The sequence below is a fragment of the Dromiciops gliroides genome, chromosome 1 (assembly GCF_019393635.1).
Source record: "Dromiciops gliroides isolate mDroGli1 chromosome 1, mDroGli1.pri, whole genome shotgun sequence".
Classification (NCBI taxonomy): Eukaryota; Metazoa; Chordata; class Mammalia; order Microbiotheria; family Microbiotheriidae; genus Dromiciops; species Dromiciops gliroides.
In genome coordinates this window covers 192,734,062-192,754,503 of record NC_057861.1, presented here as the reverse complement: position 1 = coordinate 192,754,503, position 20,442 = coordinate 192,734,062, and the positions used below count along the sequence as shown (strand labels likewise).

The window sequence follows — 20,442 nt, the reverse complement described above, 5'->3', positions numbered from 1 at the left end:
TCTTAGATGTTGAGCCTACGTGTGTGTAGATGTGTGTGTGTGTGTGTGTGTGTGTGTTAGGCAGCATCTTTTTGATAACAGCTGATCTGCTTTTGGTACTTTCAGCCTCTGTTCAAATCCTGCACAAAGAACTTTAAGAAGAGACTAAGCTTAAGAATTCCATTTGACATTTTGCATTTATGCTGGCCTGTTAGACATTGGCTAATGCTACGACTCTCCTCTAACACTAAATTCCACCTTTTTCTTGAACTCATCATCATCCTCATCAGTGTAAGAGAACACAAATGCCTGCCAAAATAAATATACTTGGAATTTTCCCACAAGGAGAGCTTCCTATGAAAGGGAGACTCAGTGGCAATCAGAGAAGTGAATTAACTCCCTTGGCTATCTTATAAGCCTTTATTCTTTGAAATCCAAGGACCACAAGACACTATCCAGATTTCGTTAACTCAAGTTCTAGCTCTCTGACATTAACAAGCTTGTAACATTTGGTATGTATCTTCATCTCTCTGAGACTCAGTCAGTCAACTAGCATTTCTTAAGCACCTACTATTTGTTAGGCGTTGTGCTAAGCACCAGGTATGTGAAAAAGGGCAAAAAACAGTCTCTACTTTCAAGCATCTCACTATCTACTGCCTCAGTTTCCTCATTTGTAAAAAGTGGGGGTTGGACTAAATGATCTTCAACATTTTATGATTCTAACATGCTTAATTAAAGCCATGTCTCCTTCATACTATGTATGCAAACTGTAAATGAATGAACAAATGGAAAAACATTCGTTAAGTGCTTACTATATGCAATGAAATGTTCCAAATACTGGATATACAAATTGAAAGAGCATGCCAGTTCATTCCTTTAAAGAGCTCATATTCCAATTGTGGGAGACAACACATAAAAGTCCAAGGTGAATGGAATAAAAAAGTCCAGAAAAGAGCTACCAAGGGTGTAATTGCAGAGGTGTGTAACTGTATAGAAAGGCCCAGAGGTCCTTAGGAGGCATTAGTAGGTTAGATGACCGTGTTGGAAGGTTCAGAGGTTGTAGAGATATGTCAGATGGTAAGGCCTGAGATATAGTGGCAGGATAGATAGTAAAGTCTGATGGTCTTCTGTCTCACTTGAAAGATTAATGTTGGTGATTCCCATTCTATTCAAAGGGTATGAGTCACTTAGCCATTGCTGTTCTCAGATGGCTTCTCCAAGTATCTAGGCTGCCTGGGGGTTGGGAGAGGTAAGGGGGGGGTTGCCTCAGGTGCCCCATCATCTTGAATATCAGCTGTTCTATGGAGTCTGGATGGCCAAGAGAATGGAATCTTATGGTCAGGGAAGTGATGACAGGAAGTTAAGTGAGAAGGGTATCTTGCCACTCTAATGGGGATGGAGTGGTCCTGGGCATTGGGGAGGACTGAAAGTAAGGCAAGGGCCCTTCTTCAACCCTGAAGGCCTCCCATACCCTATGGGACAATGAGTTGGGAAGAATAACACAACTACTTACACCACTTGGATGATATGGAAGTAACTAGTTTTAATCCTTCTTGTAAAATGGAAGATTACCAGATATTATCACCTGATGTTCCATGGCATCTGGCTTGTCCCTCTGCCCTACTTGGTCACTGTGATCTGAACTACTGCAAAACACCTGGTTCTTTGCTCTCCACACATACAATGTGTGCAAAGCAAATATTCACAATGGACCTGAGTTTAACTGGACAGTTAAGGACAAAGTTTGAACAAAGAAGGATGCATTTGAGAAATTGATCTACCATGCTCCAGCTGAAGAAATCAAATCAATTGAAATTTTAGGGGAGAAGACAAATTAATAAGAATTTGAACATACCTGCTGCCACATTGTGTTACCCTTCATTTCCCTAGATATACATTCTGCTACAGTATTATTTTTTTTGGCTTTGAATAGAATTTTATTTTCCAAAATATTTTGTTTATAATTACCTTAATCTTTTCCAATAGAACTCAGATAGGAACAATCTTGGGACAAGTTACCATTCTACTATTATTCCTTTATACTTAATGTTCTCTGGATTAATGCACAGTTGGATAAAATAACTGCCTCTTATAATTGAACAACAGCATTGAAACACTTTTGGAGTGGAGTAGTTAGGTGGCACAGTGGATGGAGCTCTGGGCTTGGAGCCAAGAAGCTTGTTCTTCCTGAGTTCAAATCTGGCCTCAGATACTTACTAACTGGGTGACCCTGGGCAAGTCACTTCATTTGTTTGTCACAATTTCCTCATCTGTCAAATGATCTGGAGAGGGAAATGGCAAACCACTACAGTATCTTTGCCAAGAAAACCCAAAATGGGGTCACAAAGAGTTGGGCACGACTGAAAAAAAATGACTGAACAATAATTTGAGATATAAGTACATCTTCTGAAACTTCACTGAAAGTACCTTTGGGACAAATGCAATACAGTAGCAGATCAGAATGCTATATACTTTATCTTGTTCTCACATGATTTTGATTTTTATCTACTAGAGGAAATTGTGCTCGTGACCATTTTTTTAGTCAGTCAACCAGAATTTATGTTCCTAGCATGATGCTAAGTATAGGGATACAAAGAAATGCAAAGACTGTCCCTCTTTTCAAGGAACTTAGAGACTAATGGGAGGCAATATGTAAACAACTATATACAATATAAGATACATACGGTAAAAATTGAAGATAATCCAGTATATAGAGTGGGTTTACCAATGTGCTGTGGAGGATGGTTAAAATATTGATTATTTTAATTGTTGTTTGCCAACAGACTAAAATCCCGAGGGCCTTAATAACATTTATCTCTTCATCTGTATGTTTTTCCAGATGTTTAGTTCTTATTAACACTATTTTCTGAAAGAGGGAGAATTCTGTCTTATTGAATAAGCTAGATGTGAGAAAATCAAAGAGTGGATATTTGCAATGACTCTTCTATCTGTAACTTAGATATATTTCTTTATTGTTTGAATTATTTTTGAGGTACATGTTCCAACTAACCATTCTTCTCATTCTTTACTTGAATATGATCTTTTTAGCTTAAAAACCTGAAGATGACTTTATATGACTAAATTACTATTATTTATGAGCTCAATTTTCTGACTTACTACAGACCTAACATTGAGTAGGGTGGCCAAATCCAGATAGGAAAGTCCATCAATAATAGAAGAATCTGATTCCTTTCTTCCTATATATTGGTCAGGTCATTATGGACTTGGGACTGCTGAGTCATAAAGAGGGAATTGGGTTTTATTGCTTAGTTGGTGGTAGTAGAGGTAGTAAAATATATTATATACTGGTAAGAGACTACAGTTTTCTATCTAGACAAAAAAGAGGGTCAAAAATTTCAGTTGTATTTGGCCTATTGAAAATTTGAAGGGTGAATTGTCAAAGAGTTGACCTCTGACTTCTGATATGATACATTTCTTACTTACTTCAAAAGATACATAGACATAGATCTAGACACACAAATACTCAAGTTATCATACTTTTGGAAAACGTACAATTTTACAAGAATGAACACAATGTAAAATTATCCCTTTTTATAGAGGTATTATGAAATTGCACTCTGAATTTGGAGGTTAAATGCACAGAATACTAACTTTACCACTTACTATCTCTGTGAACTTGGCCAAATCACTTTATTTCCCTGGGAGTTATTTGCCTCAGCTGTAAAATGGTTAGACTAGTTGATTTCTACGGTTCTTTCCAGCTCCAAATTTCATCTATAAACCTATGATTGCAAGTGAAAATATTTTATGGTTCTTTATAGTTAGGGAAATTAATATGACCTTATGTTATGAAGAACTGAACCTTTTTTTCTCCTTGGAATCAACTAAGCCAAGTTCCTCTCACTGTGTAGTGCTAACAGGGGATGAATGGGAGGTGACCTAATTGTGTATCTTTTATTTGTCACATTTATTAGATGAATCCCATTACTCCATTACTTTTTAGCTGTTTGATTCATTTCCCAGTTATGGGGGCAACGGAAGAGAGTTTCCTTCTTTAGTACTGACAGCATAAATAGATCACCCCCAGATAAGAAAAGTGAACATGGACACTCCAAATAGAGATCCCAAAACCCTGTGAAAAGGGATGTTTTGGAGCATTTATAATTATATAATAATAACTTATTATAATGCTTCTATCTTATCTGGGAATTATTTAAAGAATGTGCTACAATATATCCCCCCTATTATAGGAAGTATATGCTCATCTGCAAAAATTGTAATAATTCTGTAGTCCTTAATTCTTCTAAGACAAACTCATTTCAAATCTCCTCCTCCGAAAGGTAGGTTCTACCATTATAATAGATTATTTTCTCTCTCTACTCTCCCTAAATAAGCCTTTTCCTCAGTTGCTTTTCCTTTAGTCAGGCATTGCTACAGGAAATTAATTGTATGATGAAGATAACCTCAAATAGGAAATACCTTTGACAGCCACAGCCCATGAAACTGTTAAATACATCACAGAGCTTCCTTCATCAGGAAAACTGTCATTTAATTGTTATTTAATACTGGCCAGCACTTACTATGGTACCTGATGATGGATTGTAAGGCCAGATATGATGGTCACTGTTATTCATCATGGGCATCTCTATGCCACACCTAAGCAGCCTATGATGTGTACTGTGTGTACATAAAGGCACATTTATCACACCTTTATTGTTCATTTGATTGCAACATACTTTAAAATTGTTTACCTAAGTTGTGTTTACACAGCTAAAAAAACCCAGCTAGGTAATTGCCTCATTTAACTGGATGATGGCCACTGTGTAGATTTTACCTGAAAATTTTAAAACTAGACAAGATATTGTTTGCCCTATTCACTTTGATTCTTTGTTTTTTTTTTTTTTTTGTTTTTTTTAGTGAGGCAATTGGGATTAAGTGACTTGCCTAGGGTCACACAGCTAGTAAGTGTTAAGTGTCTGAGGCGGGATTTGAACTCAGGTACTCCTGACTCCAGGGCCGGTGCTCTATCCACTGCGCCACCTAGCTGCCCGATTCTTTGTTTTTGATGAAGAAAACATAGTTTGAAAAGACCATGTTTAAATGAAAACATTCTATTTTGCTAATAAGCTTGATTCTTTAATTGTTCAGCATGGGAATGTTCTCTTAGAATTCAGTAAGACAGTTAAAAGGAAAGAGTGCACAGCTGGGCTATTGGTATGAAAGTATTTTAATCTGATACTATTTTATTTAGAATAGAGAAGACTAGATCCAGGAATAAAAGGAAAACATCTGTTTAAAAAACACATTCAACCCCAAGAAAAAATATAGGTACCTTTCTATTATAAAATGGAACTAACTCTTGATTTCCCAGGGCTGATTTCAATCAGATTCGGCAGAGGAGCCACATTAGGATTTCATAATCCTGGTTGTAAGCATATGCGTGTATATTCTGAATATATGACTTGTTTTGTAACCTAAATTTATAATCCTATCACTTGCCAGACAGAGTCTGATCATTTGCTTCATTCTGAAGTTGTAGCTCTGTGGAGAACAAACTTTATACCTCAGTAACTACAGCAAAGGATGCTCAGGCTGTGTTTCTACAAACCCAAAATGGCCAGCTCAAAAATGGAAAAATCCAATTAGCCAACCAGCAGTTTGGGCTACATAATAGCAAACAACCACTTGGCTGGTGTGTTGTTTTGTTTTGTTTTTTATATATTTTGTTAGTGTGTAGTAGAGACAACACCTTAGCTCCTAGGCACAATGCTTATTTTCTTAAAAGAATCTTTGTACTATAATTGCATTAACAAATGTGTTAAGTGGATGCTATAAGTTTAGGAATTACCTCCAAGCTCCATTCATTTTTTAAATATTCTGAATGAATACAGTCTATGAAACCCACCATGTCTGTAGTCTTTTCCAGGATATGGTTTAGGAGTGCTATGAAAATAGCTTGTTGGAGAAATAGCATCCATTCTTTAAAATAAGCTTTCATGGCTACACAGGTGTGCTGTCCTCTAAGGAATCTCTGTACCAGAAACAAAACTACAGCTTTGTAAAAGTGTTAACTTTACTTAGTAAAACTCCCTCGGTACATTTAAAATAGGATTCGACTTACATAAATTCAAATACAGTCGAGATGGGAAGTGAATGATATGGCAGGTAGGTTCAAAGAGTAGTTGGGTGTTTGGTTGATTTAGAAAATATTTATCTTTGATTTTAGTTTGAACTATTTTTTTCTTTGAACAACAACAACAAACCACCTTTGGCGCTATATACTGTTTAGTGAAAAAGTATTATTTAGATTTGATTCTGTCCTTTATTTTAATTTTTGACTTATAGTTTGTTTTGATCCAAATTCTTGTTTTAAACACAACTTTTCAGGCAAACAGATTTTGTTGTTGTTCAGTAATTTTTCAATTATGTCTGACTCGACTCTTCATGACCCCATCTGGGTTTTCCTTGGCAAGGATACCTGAGTTGTTTTCCATTTTTTCCTCCAGAATATAGATGTTAGTCAGTGACTCTGTAGTTACTCATTGAGTGCCTACTGTGTCCCCAGAAATGGTATTGACATTAAATACTGTGGGGATACACATATAGTATAAGACCTAGAACCCAACCCCAAGGAGTTTACCATGTGTTCAGTGAAACAAAACCAGAGTGAAATAATTATAAATAAATTCAATTTGATTCCATTCACATGGACTAATATATAAAGTGTCATCTATATGCCAGTCACTGTTCTGGGTGCTAGAGAAATATGAAGATGAGTAAGTCACAGTTTCTGCCCTAAAGGAGCAAATTCAAATAGTAGAGACAGTAATTCTAGTACAAGGTGAAATGTGCTACACTGTAGGTATGAAAAGTGTTATGGATTTTTATAAGAGGGGTTTTGTATATAGTTGAGGGAGCTCAGGGAAGACTTCATGAAGGACATTGCATTTGAATTGGACCTTGAAGGAGAGGTAAAGCAGCATTTTGACTAGTAGATTTAGGGAAAGAGGAAAGGAAGACAATTACGGCAGAGGGAACAGTATAAGCAATAATAGGCACCACAATACATGGTGTATTGAGGTAATAGTAAGTAGTCCAGTGTGACTTTAGGATAGATTACATACAGTGGGAGGCTAGTGAGAAGAAAAGCAGGGAAAATATATTGGGGCCATCTTGGAAGGCAATTGGACATCATTATGTAGACTGTGCAGAAGTTTACAAGGAGGGGAATGACAATATAAATTGCATAGTAGTTACTTCGAGGCAATAAGGAATTTGGTATGAATCATGGAGATGGGAATGTGGACCACCATATGGAGTGAGATACTTGTCTGAGTTGCTATATTTTGCATCTCAAATAGCTCCTTGGCCTCAAGTCTCTCTCCATACGGATCCATCCTTCACTTAGCTGCCAAAGTGATCTTCCTAAAGCACAAGTTTGACCTTGTCGCTCCCTTCACTTAATAAACTCCAGTTGGCTCCTTATTACCTTCAGGATCAAATATAAAATTTGAAGCCCTTTACAACATGATCCTGTTCTTCCTTTCAAGGTTTCTTATATTCAACTTTCCCCTGTGTACTCTACTATCCACCTATGCTTGTCTATGTGCTGTTCTTCACATGATTCCCCAACGTCCACTTCTTGACTTATGTACTCATAGGCTATTCTCCAATCCTGGAATATTCTCTCTTTTCATTTCCATCCATCTCTTGGTTTTCCTGCCTTCCTTTAAGATAGCTCAAATACAACCTTCTTCAGGAGACCTTTCCCAGTTCTCTCAGTACACAATGCTTTTCCCTCTGAAATTAGTTTCCATCTGCCATATATGTCTTATCTGTACATAGTTATTTGCATATTGTCTCTCATTAGAATGCAAATTTGTTGAGGACAGAAATTATTTTTACCTTTCTTTGTATGCCTTGTGCTTAGAACAGTGCTTCACTCATTAAGCAAATGCTTTATAGATACTTGTTGTCTGAGTGACTCTTCTGTTTGGAGAAATTAATTTTTTCCAAGTGGCTATCCCTTCAATATTGCTACTTGGAGAATCAAATTCATGTTTTAGATCCATAGTCATATTAGAGCATTCTCCAAGGAGAGGTTGTGAAAGTGCAGCAGAATTAGAAAGGAATGAAAAATTTTGTTGTTCTGATTTCCTTATGACCAATCTCCATGGCTCTGTGAATATGAAGAAGTGTCAGTCCATGCTTTTCATGGAATGGTCTTCATGAACCAGTATGAACTGGGTTGACCAGCTATCTCAGCCAATTATATTTCTGCTGTAGTTGTGTAGACTCAGTGTTCCATCTAACTCCTGGGAGGCAGAGTAAGGTGCTTGTGGTGGCCCAAGAGAACCTATTATTATAACAGCTAATATTTACTTAGGGCTTAAAGGTTACAACTTTTTTTTTAAACCTCCCTTTATAAGACTTGAAGGCAGAATGAGATTTGAAGAAGACAGGAAATTAAACTAATAGAAACTTAGCTGTAAAAAGGCAACTCCATACTAAGGCTGCCACCTCTACAATGTTGACAGGGACAGAACAAATGTTAACTACACCTCTGAGCATCTCCTAACCCCTTCTGATGTCTGGAGGGACATTATGAAGGTTAAAGTGTGTGGCAATGGCAACTAGCTTCATAGCTACCACCATCCTAGATTTTGGGGAGATTAAAGTAAGAGTTTATCTACTTTTGGTTCTTCTACAAATCTAGATTTCGGGAGAGTAGGATAATGGCTAATTCATCCACAAAGAAAGGGTCTAGCAGAAAAGTCCCAATATGATATTCAGAGGACATTTTTTGTCTCCAAAGGCATATAGTTTTTATGTATTTTTCTTTTTTAATAAAAGGATAAGAAAACCATACTGTAGCATAGGAATTAGGAATTTGCTCATTAAATGTGTGTAGCAGCTAAATGTGTATCTTGCTAATTCCGACTTGTGAATTGCAATTTTTAAAATTCTTTAAATTGTTCATTTTCATTCCTAATCATCCTTCTGTAGAATCACAAATTTAGAAAGGGACTTTAGAGACAATTTAGTCCAGGGATTCTTAACCTGTTTTGCATCATGGCTCTCTGACAGCGTGGTAAAACCTATGGCTCTCTTCTCAGAATAACATTTTTTTTTTGTGGGACAATGGGGGTTAAGTGACTTGCCCAGGGTCACACAGCTAGTAAGTGTCAAGTGTCTGAGGCCGGATTTGAACTCAGGTACTCCTGAATCCAGGGCTGGTGCTTTATCCACTGTGCCACCTAGCTGCCCCAGAATAACATTTTTAAATACAGCAAATAAAATATACTGAATTAAAAAGGAAACAAATTATATTGAATTAGTTATTAAATTTTTTTAAAGTTCTTGGATCAAAGGTTAAGAACCTTTAATATAGTCCAATACCCTAATTTTGCAGATGAGGAAACTGAGGCCATAGAGATTGAGACCTATGTAACTTTATCCAGCTAATTACTGATAGAAAGAGGACTAGAATATGGATCTCCTACCTCTCAGGCCAAAGGTTGTGCTTCTTTGGTTTTAAAGCTGTCTACATATCATTCTGGAATTGATTTTTATTTTGAGGTTAAATAATTGATGTAAGTCTAGTATCAAGAGAGGGAAACACTTTAAGGGTTAGGTTTAGAAAATGTTTCCATTTTATTTAAAAACCTTATAGAGATTGAAGCATTGACAAGGCTTTCCCCATACATCATCCTAAAGTAGCCACTGGCTTTTTTACAAAGACTTTTAAATTACTTATGTCAGGACATTATCCTTATTGATGGAAATTTTTAATGTAAGATGGTGAAGGGTGGACTGCTAATCTTGGCCCCCAAAGTAATAGATTCAGATACTTGTGGTTTGTGTTAATACACTAGTCATTAATATTTAATGATCTTTTGTCTTCCATTTCAGCCCGTCTCTGCCTGCCCTTGATTGGCAGCTGCCATCTCACTCAGGACCTTATGAACTTAGGATCGAAGTACAGCCCAAATCCCACCACAGAGCTCATTACGAGACCGAAGGAAGTCGAGGGGCTGTGAAGGCATCTGCTGGAGGACATCCTATTGTACAGGTATCAGTATTTTTTCAAAACTAGAAGGTTTGTTTATTCTGACATGCCACCCAAAGTTTGTGCTTTCGGGGATTCCATATCCTATCTTTGGAGAGGAAACAAGTGGAGCTCTTTCTTATTTTCTTTTCCTTCCTTCCCTCTCTGCTTCCTTTGTCTCTCCTTGCCTTCTTTTCCTTCATCTCTCTTCCCCTTTCTCTCTCTCCCTTTCCTTCCTTCCCATATTCATCTTCTCACAAGCAGTTTAGTAAGGTGTTTGGATTGTCTTTGTTTTTAAAAAGTGTTCTATTTGTATAAACCATTTTTAATTTAGTATAATTGAAATGATCCATTTTCCACCTAAATATAAAAAAAAAGTATTCTAGGTGCTGGCTTTCTCTTTAATATATTTAGCAGAGAATTAAGAGTATCATGTGAGGTTTTTCTCCAGGATCTTTATCGTGTACCTATGATTATTGAACCAATGTTTATACCTAAAAAATGTACTTGCTAAACTAGGAGACATGATTATACTTCTGGTAACTGGTCAATGTTGGGAAGATAGATTGGTATCTAAGACAATATAGTCCTTGTGAGAAAGTCAGGTCACTAGCTACTTTTCTTCTTGGTTTGTCGCTCCCCATACATTTTCTTCTATTCATGGCTCACAGATCCCTTACACATCATAAATGATAACATTGAAATCAGAAAATCAAATAATTGAGTCTAGAAGAAGATAAACAGCACAATCAAAAAAAGAAAGATGCTTTGGACCACCCTGGGAATTTTTCTAGCTTTCCAGATGGTGGCAGTATGGATCACTGAGGGAGAGTGGAAGAAGTGGTCCTTTTTGTATCTTCGTGGCTGCTTTTAATAGATTTGAGGGGCTCCCATGGTGCTATTTAAATTCTTAGTGTGCTTTAGGATAGAGAAAAAAAAGAATGAAAGGAAAACAAAGTTAACCTGTCAATCCAGAGATTTGGGGGAGTAGATTTCCAAGTGACAAGTCTTCAAGTGAGTAAATTTCAATATTTGTCAGGATTATTGTGAAAAAACTTGCAGTACTTTGACCATATCTCATTTATTTTGTAGCCACCAGTTTATGGCAACATTTTTTTTTTTTCAGGCAGCTAGGTGACACAGTGGATAGAGTGCTGGGCCTGGAGTCAGGAAGATTCATCTTCCTGATTTCAAATCTGGCCTCAGCCACTAGCTATGTGACCCTGGGCAAGTCATTTCACCTTGTTTGTCTGTTTCCTCATCTGTAAAATGAGCTGGCAAAAGAAATGGCAAATGACTCCATTATCTATGCCAAGAAAACCCCAAACAGGGTCAGGAACAATTGGACACGACTGAAACGAATGAACAAAAGCCGAAGTTTAAAGTAGTGGAAATTCATTCTGGACCCAGCTCACTGATTTACCTAAGGAAACTTTGGACCAGTAACTTATACCTTGCTGGAACTCAGTTTTATCATCTATAAAAAATAGGTTTAGACTAGATAATAGCTAAAATAATTTTTAGCTCTTTGATCCTATGATCATAGCCTGCTCTATAAGTCATGGCCAGGTAGGTGCCAAAAAAATAAATCATAGTACCAAGCTATCCTTACAATCAGGCTTATATATGAAAGTATCTTGAATACCAGCTTGTAGCTGATAGATAACCCAGGGTTACATATAATTGTGCAAGCCTAGGACTAGGAAAGGACCGAGTGTGACAGTGCACTATTTAGTGGACACTGGCAAATCTGTGAATCAGACCACTTCACCTGGGGTTAAACCTTGCTCAGACTTCATCTATATTTGCCCATTTATTTAGATAACCCTCTAATCAATTCACTAGACGCATGCTTTTTGGACATGTCTCCTTCAACCATTTCAGAACTGGCACTTCTAGCTTTTGCTGAAAAAAAAAATCACAACGTGCTTTTTGGGTAAGTCTTTACAGACCTGGCTAAAGTTTCAGTTTACTGCTGCAGTGACCACCCAGAGATTACTACCATATACTTCATTTCTGATATTCAATCTTTTCTCTCTTTTTTCTTTTGATTTATTAATTCTAAAAGCTTGGCTTTTGCTGTCTAAACAAAGTAAGGCCTGGATAAAAATAAACAGGTTTATTTGACACAATTATGGACATATAAAAAAGAAACTATTGATGCTTTGCATTACATAATAATAATAATAACTAGCATTTACATAGTACTTTAAGATTTGTAAAGCACTTTACAAATATCATTTCATTTTATCTTCACAACAACCATAGGAGGTAGGTGCTATTATCATCCACACTTATAGATGAGAAAACTGAAGCAGAGGTCAAATGACTTGCCCAGGGTCCTGCAGCTAGTAAATAATGAAGGCCAGATCTAAACACATCATTTAGCATAGTTCCTGGAGCATAGTAGGTACTTAATAAATACTTATTGAATGATTCCAGGTTCAGCACTCTGGCCATTGTACTACCTATACACACACACACACACACATATGTATCTGGCAAAGTGCTAAATAGTTTTAAAAATGTTATTAGTTGATGTTTTCTGTGAGTCACATGTTCATTTTTTTGGTTAAAGTTTCCCATTTCTACATTTGTCCCACAAAGGGCATTTCTCTAAAAGAATAAACTTGCTCAAGTGGACCTCTCCCTTTAATTTTCTCTTAAGTAAAAGAAATAGGAGAATCTCTTCAAGTAAAGGCTAGATAATGGCTTGTTTAGAATTCTGTAAAGAGGATTCCCATTGAGCTATGAACTTGAGCCTGACAGTCCTCCAGCTCAGTGATTGTGTGTGTGTGTGTGTGTGTGTGTGTGTGTGTGTGCTTGCTACATAAAGAGGCTGGAAGAAGTGGGCAGTTTCTTTTCTTCACTGCTTTGTGTATGAGAAATGCCACATGGTCTTGTTATCATTCAGAATAATAAACATGGTCAAGTTGGTAAGCCAATTCTAAGTGAGGAGACGAGCACAGAGGCAACAGTCAGACAGCAGAGGTCTATGTAAAAGGAGCCCATGGTTCCTGAGCCAAATTTTACCCTCAGATGAATGTCTGCAGCTCATGTTGATTTTAGTACTTTTCCTGCATACATCTAAGGGTAGAATTTGGCTCTTTGAATGGTGACTCAGTGTGGCATTTCTCCACCTCATAAACATTTTGAAAAAAAATATGGTTTACTTTGCTTTGGGGTTAGGGCATTGAGGAGGAGGTCTTTGACCAGTAAGCCTCATTGGTAGCAAGGAGCTGGATATAACATCTAGCTTTTGTCACTACTTTCTGTCTACAGAAAATTAAAAATGAAAAAAACCAACAACAGCAACCCAGATAAGTTCTTTGGGGGATTTGCTTTTTCTTTCTGTTACAGGTTTTACCTAATAAACTTTAAAAGATTTTTTTTTTAATAATGAAGTCACTAACTTTCAAGGACCGCATCAGAGATGAGAATCTTTTCATCTGGTGTCGAGCTCCAGGTCATGCAGAATTTGTCCACAGTATTTCTTTTCTTTTCTTTACCCCCAATCATGAAACTGGTCTCCCCAACCCTGTTATTTGGAAAATCATACAAGCCCTCAGCAGGGCTTACAGTATTTGTGTGTTATTCCATTGAGATAAATGAAGAGGGAGAGAGGGAAGGGACGCCACAGAGGCAAATGGTTGGTTTTCAATGCCAAAAATCAGTGAAATGGAGTCAGGAGAAAGCATGCTGAAAAGCTAAGCACTTTAGCTGAACATTTGTGAATGATATTAACGTGATATTTGTAGCCACACACTTGGTGCCAATTAATACCAATTCAGGTCTCGGCATGATGTGACGAAATGTCAATGGAGAGACATCAGTGCACCACGGCCAGTCTGACATTTCAAGTTTCCACCTGGCTAGGTGGAAAAAGTGGTGAAAATGCCAGCATTTTAGTTAGCCTACAGAACTATAGACATTTCCCTCCCCTCTCCTGCTTCAGTTTTTAGTGAATGAAAGTGTGCTGTTGATGAGTGGAAAAGATAGTATACCGAGAAAAGAAAGAAGGCTGGTAAGGAGGAGAAATGAAAGTAAAGCTGTGCTACTGGAGAGGAACAGCGTTTTAAATAAAAGCTGAGGACATAGATTTATTGTAGTTTTTCTTAGGGAAGTGTAGAAAGCATAGAGATCCTACTAATATGCTGCATATATTTGGCACCTTTCTTTCTAAAGGCTGGTTTTGAACTCAGGTCTTCCTGAGTGCTCTATCCACTATACTACTTCACTTCCTTCCCCCCCCCCCCCACACACATAAGTTTATACAAATATAGGTATATACACCTTCAGAGATACACACATATTTGTTTGCTGATGGTGGAGGTGAACTGTGAGTTATTTGAATAGAGATGGACCGGCTTCTTTAGTTTCCTGGTCCTTCCTTACTATACTTCCTCCCATCCCCAGTTTCCTACTTTTAAGATCTGCTGAGATAACAAGGAAGGTCCTGTGCCAATGAGCCATCTTTTGTGTGCTAGACCTAAAACCAAGAATTAAAATCTGGTCTCAGACACTTAACTGGCTGCATGATCTTGGAAGAGTCAATCTTTCAGCCTTAGATTCTTCATGTGTAAAATGAGAAAATAACAGCACTATCTCCTAGGGCCACTGTGATTATAAAATGAGGTAATATTTGTAAAGTGTTTTGAAAACTTTAAATCACAATACAAATGCTATCTATCAATTTGCAATTATACAGTGAAGTAAATTTGGTATTCTCTTTTTATGCTGAGCATATGTTAAGTTTGTACCCAGCATCCTCTCTTAGGACCTCCCTGGTGTGTGAGTGAGGTTTGGATGGAACCTGAATGATATGCATGAGGCTTTAACTCTGCAGATCAAGCTTCTTATCAAGGGGATGGCTGGAGCCAGAGAGTTTAGAACAACCAAGTAGTGGTGATCCCCCCTCCCACCAAAAAACCCCCACAAAACTGGTTAAAAAAAACAAAACACTTTAGCCTTTTCTTGGTAAGATGATTTGGGAGGTACTGTGGTGCAGTGACAAGAAACCTCTCATTGAGATCAGAGGAAAGGAATTCAAAACCTGTCTTTGTTGCTTACCTGAGTGACCATAGGAAAGTTGTTCATCCTCTTTGGCCTTCAATTCTCTTATTTGTAAGATGAGAAAATTGTGCTAGATGACCTCTAAGCTATCTACAAGTTCTAAATATATGATCCTTTGTTTCTCTGATTTGGGGTAAGGGGTGAGAAAACTATAGTTATAGACTGAAGGATCTTGTGTTAAGATGCTATTGGACTTTGTTCTGAGACTGAGCTGGGCATTCTACCTCAAACGGTGAGCTTAAGTCTTCCTTCATTTCTTTGAGAGGAGAGGAGGTGAGGTTATGAGAAAGGAGACAGCTACAGTACCTTTCATTAGGAAGAGAACTGACAATAACCTAATAGCCCCATGCATGAAGGGAAGTCAGGCATTTGACCATTTTTAACTGAGCTTGCTGACAAAAGAATGATTAGGGAAATCAAGCAGGTTTCTGCTTTGGGCAAAGTACCTGGGGGTGGAATGGAAAGGTAGGAGGAGGAGGAGGAGAACAGGGATGACTCTACACTCTTTTACACTCATACATGTACCTGCAAATACCTCTCTGTGACCCAGGTTACCATGCCATTTAAAACCATCTCACCCCTCCTTGGTTCTAAGTTTCTTTGTAAGCAAAAATATTTATTTGTGAGGAATGTAAAACATTTCTTACACTATCTGTGGCCAAATGAATTATGTATATGAAACTGAGGTAAAGTAAGAAAGAAAGAATAGAGGTTTTTAAAGTTTAATTTTCAAGATAGTGGACTAGAGAGTTGGCTAAAAATAGACCTTGCACGTAATTATAAAACACACAAAAATAGATAACTCCCTGTCTTTGGTGTAACTCAGTAACCACAAAGTTTTATCCTGTTTGTTGCTGAGTTATTTTAGCATATCCTTTAACACCAGTAGACTCTGACACCCTAACCTTATCCTTACTTCTCAAAAGCATTACTGTAACATTAGAATGCAAAAAGAGACCACAGATTAACTTGATAAGGGCATGACCAACTCCCTTTAGCCATCAATATTACAACTAGTAGATGAAAATTTTAGGCAGCCAGGTGGTGCAATGGATAGATTGCTGGGCCTGGAATCAGGAAGACTTATCTTCCTGAGTTCAAATGGCCTCAGATGCTTACTAGTTCTGTGGCCCTGGACAAGTCACTTCACCCTGTTTACCTCAGTTTCCTCATATGTAAAAATGAGTGGGAGAAGGAAATGGCAAACCATTTTAGTATCTTTGCCAAAAACCCCAGATGGGGGTCACAAAGAGTAGGACACGGCTGAATCACGACTGAATGACAACAAGATGAGAATTGTACTGCCTGTTTTTCCAAGTGGTGAGTCTTTGACCACTGGAATGACAATTCTGTATAAGACTAATGAATGAACTCATTCATCCTCATATGTGGTACATACTCAGAGCTTTCATATGTAAATTGATTATTTCCCTTCCTATATCATTCAATCATGTTTGCCATTCCTCTTGATAATTATCCTAGAAAAAGAAACAAACAAAAAACCTCAAGGCCATCCAGTCCTGCATCCTGAGAACCCTAAGTACATATTCAGAGAGAGAAATGAACTAGTGATAAGCTTATCTGAAAATGGAAGTCTGCTTTATAAATATAGCAGCGCTCCAAGCCTGGAGTGAGGAAGACCTAAGTTCAAATATGGCCTCAGATATTTACTAGTTGTGTCACTTAAGCTCTTCCTGCCTCAGTTTCCTCATCTGTAAATTGGGGATAATAATAGCATCTACCTCACAGGGTTGTTATTGAGGTAATAAATACAAGGCTCTTAGTGTGGTGCCCAGCACATAGTAAGTGCTATTATTATAATATTATTATTACTCACTTTTCAAATGTCAGTCCAGCAAACAGATATAAACCCAACACCTGATTTTCTTTTTGCTTAGGACCGCAGGATAGTAAATAATAGAAATGAGAGGTATCTTAAACATTCTTGAGCCCAACATCCTTGGTTTGCTAACAAAACATAACTTACTTAAGGACATGCAACTAATTAGTTAAAGATCTTAGAGCAGGACCCAGGTATCCCGAGTCTCATTCTTTTTTGATGTGTGTGTGTGTGTGTGTGTGCGGGGTGTGGTGTGGTGGGAAGGGTGGGGGTTGCAGAATAAGGAGGTGGAGGGAAATAAGTTTCATTAAACATTCTCTGGAACTTTCATTGGTTTTTCAGTTACTCAGAGTTTGACTGTTTTTGTTCTTTCTCTGTATCCCTGTGCTTAACACAGTACCTGGAACATATTAAATGATGAATAAATGCTTACTGATTGATTGGTTCCTTTAAGGATCTTTTATTTTTTTTTGGTAGTCATTGTGCATAGTTCTCTTGGTTATATTTATTTCTCTCTGTATTCATTCATACAAATCTTTTTCAGAATTCCTCATATTCATCAGTTTTTACTGTACAATAATATTCCATACCATTCACATACCCTAATTTTTTCAGCAATTCCCCAATTAATGGGTACCGATTTTGTTTCCTGTTCTGTGGGAGTAGTTCTATTCTTGATGAAATTATTATCTTCCTTTGCAACCTCTTTTCACCACCACCTCCTTCCCTGAAGTGTTAATAGTCAAACCACCCTTTCATACAGATGGAAATGCCATCCTCCTCATGTTGGGGAATATAAAGAATTGGCAAACACCTGCTAGCTGGGTTGTAGTTCATCATGAAAGTGCACACAACCACTCAACAACCCAGACTGTGAGCCCAATTTTATAGCTTCATTTTAAGATGGCCATACTTAAAAAGGTAGATGTTTTTCACACTTCTTACTTCCAAAATTAAAGATTATTTGAAAGGAGCAAAAGGTTGATAAAACAGAAAAGTAAAATGATCTGGCAGCTGTTTGTTGTCAGCTATCAAAATAAAATACAAGGAGACCATAGAAGGTTTATTGTAAAAGCTACTTGGGACAGGCTTAGACTCCCCCCCCCCCCACTTCATTGGGCTGCTTTCCAGCAACACTTAGATGAAATATGGTGGCATAATTGTCAATCAATCCATCAGTTAGCTAATATTTATTAATCACCTACTATGTGCTAAATGCTGAGGATACAAAGACAAAAAAAAAAAGCTACCTTGGGATTAAATGTTTCTGTCTGTCTTAGTTCGATGGTTCTTAACTTTTTTTTTTGTCATGGATGCCTTTGGTAGTCAGGTGAAGCCTACGGACTCCTTTCTAGAAAAATGTTTTTAAAAGCATAAAATAAAATACATAGATTAAAAAGTAAGCTAATTATATCTATTTACCTTTCTCCATATACATCTATAAATCTTTATATCTTGATATGATCTATAGAAGTCTACAGATAGATAAATAATTAGATGGATGGAAAGAAAGAGAGAGAGACAGAGGCAGATAGAGAGACAGAGGCAGAGGCGGAGAGATGGATAGATAGCAAACTCATGGACCTTGCACTAAGAACTCCTGCCTTAGTAGATTGTTTCTCTTAAAAGTGTCTTCTGGAATTCAGGATGCTGATGACAATCTTTGGCCTTTTGAGGACATTTTACTTCTCTCCAGCTTTACTCTAGAAAGGAGAGTAGCATAAAAGTTGTGACATGACAGTTTCCCAGGAGATAGTGGCTAACAAGATAAAAAGACCAGTTTGGGGGGCCTCTCTCCTCTCAAACAATTAAATTATTTAACTAGCCTATTTTTTCCTACATTATTTTAAAGCCAATTTTATATTGTATAATGAAATTCAGTGAAAAGGAGGTGGATTTAATTTACCTTAAAAATACACAATTTATACTATTATTTGTAGAGCACAGTTCAAGCAAGGTTTAAATTTGTTCACAGATCCAGGGTTGGGTGGGTGTTTTTCAAATGAGTAATTGGGGATTTTTTTTTTTAAATGAGGCATCATTCTAAATAGATCTTTGCTGTGGTTCACCTGCCTTATAATAAAAAAATGGTTTCAAGAAATTCTCTCTTGCATCATCTTGCTCCAAATTTTGGTGCTCCTACAAATGTGACCTCTGTATGCCACTGTCCTAGCTGTCTGTCCATCTGTCTGACTCATTTTCCAACTCTCTGGCTCTCTGTTCATCTGTCTGTTTCCCTGGATAGATGGTTAGATGAATGGGTAGCTATTTCTGTGACTTATCTTCTATTGTTCTCTAATCCCCAGTTATATGTCCTATGTGGTTGCTAGTAGGTGAAGAGTTTCAATAGGGAGGAATGCAGAATTCACAGTGTTCTGCGGATCATTTTGTAGTCATTTGTAAAACCCCATGGAGGTAACAGATGTGAGTCAGAAGATGTCAGCATCTCATTCATGTTTTCTCTTTTGCACAGCAGAAGTTCTGAAACTTTTTTTTTTTGGTTTGTTTCAGGACCCCTTTACATTCTTAAAAATTATTGAGGATTCCCCTAGGTGCTTTTGTTTATGTGGGTTATGTCTACTGATAATGACCATATTAGGAATTAAGACATTTTGGTATTTTTATAAAAATAGTTTTGACCTCACAGACCCCCTGAAAGGGTCTTAGGGAGTACACTTTGAACTGCTCTTGAACAATTTGGTCAATATTGTTCATGATTCGAATTGGATGCAGAAGAGAATTTTGAAGGAATAATTGGGAACACTTTTTAAAACCTTTGCCATCTCTTGATTCTGTCTGTATCTGATTTTTAAAAATTTGTTTTAGTCCTACCATGCCCACATTTCTTATGTGATTCCAGTTTACACACTAAAAAAGACGTCATTTATAAAGTAATAATCTGCCCCCTTCTGATTTGCACATTCTTAATGTTATCATTATCTCTGATCTCTGATGAAAGTTTCTATTCATGATGTGGGTTTTCTGAGCACCATGGGATACTCTGATTTATGATAACTCTGTGCGTGGAGTGTGTAACATCTTGGCACTGACTGGAAACTAGTGGTCATAGGGGACTATTTTAGAACAGTTGCCCTTATTTTCCCATTCAGCCATCTGTGCATCCTTGCTGGACACCTCCTGGTTGCCTCTCTCTCTGTCCACTTAGGGTAAAGTACTGTGGGTGGAGTCAGATCTTCAGTTTGCTGCTTAGTTTTCCCCCTCCCCTTTTATCATTAAGTAATAGGGTATATTTTTGTGACTGATCTGCTTCACCTTTCCTGGGAAAGAGATAATTGTATCAAATCATTATTGCAGAGGTTATTTTAAAAATGCCTTTTCCATTTTTTAGTATTGGGGTGCAGGATTTAGGCATAACTCAGCAATTCCATTCTAACCGTGGGATTTTAGAGTCAGTAAATTCAGCAACAAGTATTTGCTAAGGACTTACTATCTACCAGGTACTGCACATACAAAGAAAATCCAAAAAAAGTCTCTGCCCCAAATGGAACTTAAAATGGACTTCATCTACTTTCAACCCCAG

At 37.3% G+C, this 20,442-nt stretch overlaps 1 protein-coding gene across 1 annotated transcript in view; it reads left to right on the top strand.

The window, feature by feature from the left end:
* The window catches only part of NFATC1 (nuclear factor of activated T cells 1), a 221,502-nt gene that overhangs the window by 61,109 nt on the left and 139,951 nt on the right, over nucleotides 1-20,442 (top strand). The window contains exon 3 of the mRNA XM_043979273.1: nucleotides 9,853-10,012. Coding sequence (XP_043835208.1) covers nucleotides 9,853-10,012 — 160 coding nt within the window. The remainder of the gene's footprint in view (nucleotides 1-9,852; nucleotides 10,013-20,442) is intronic.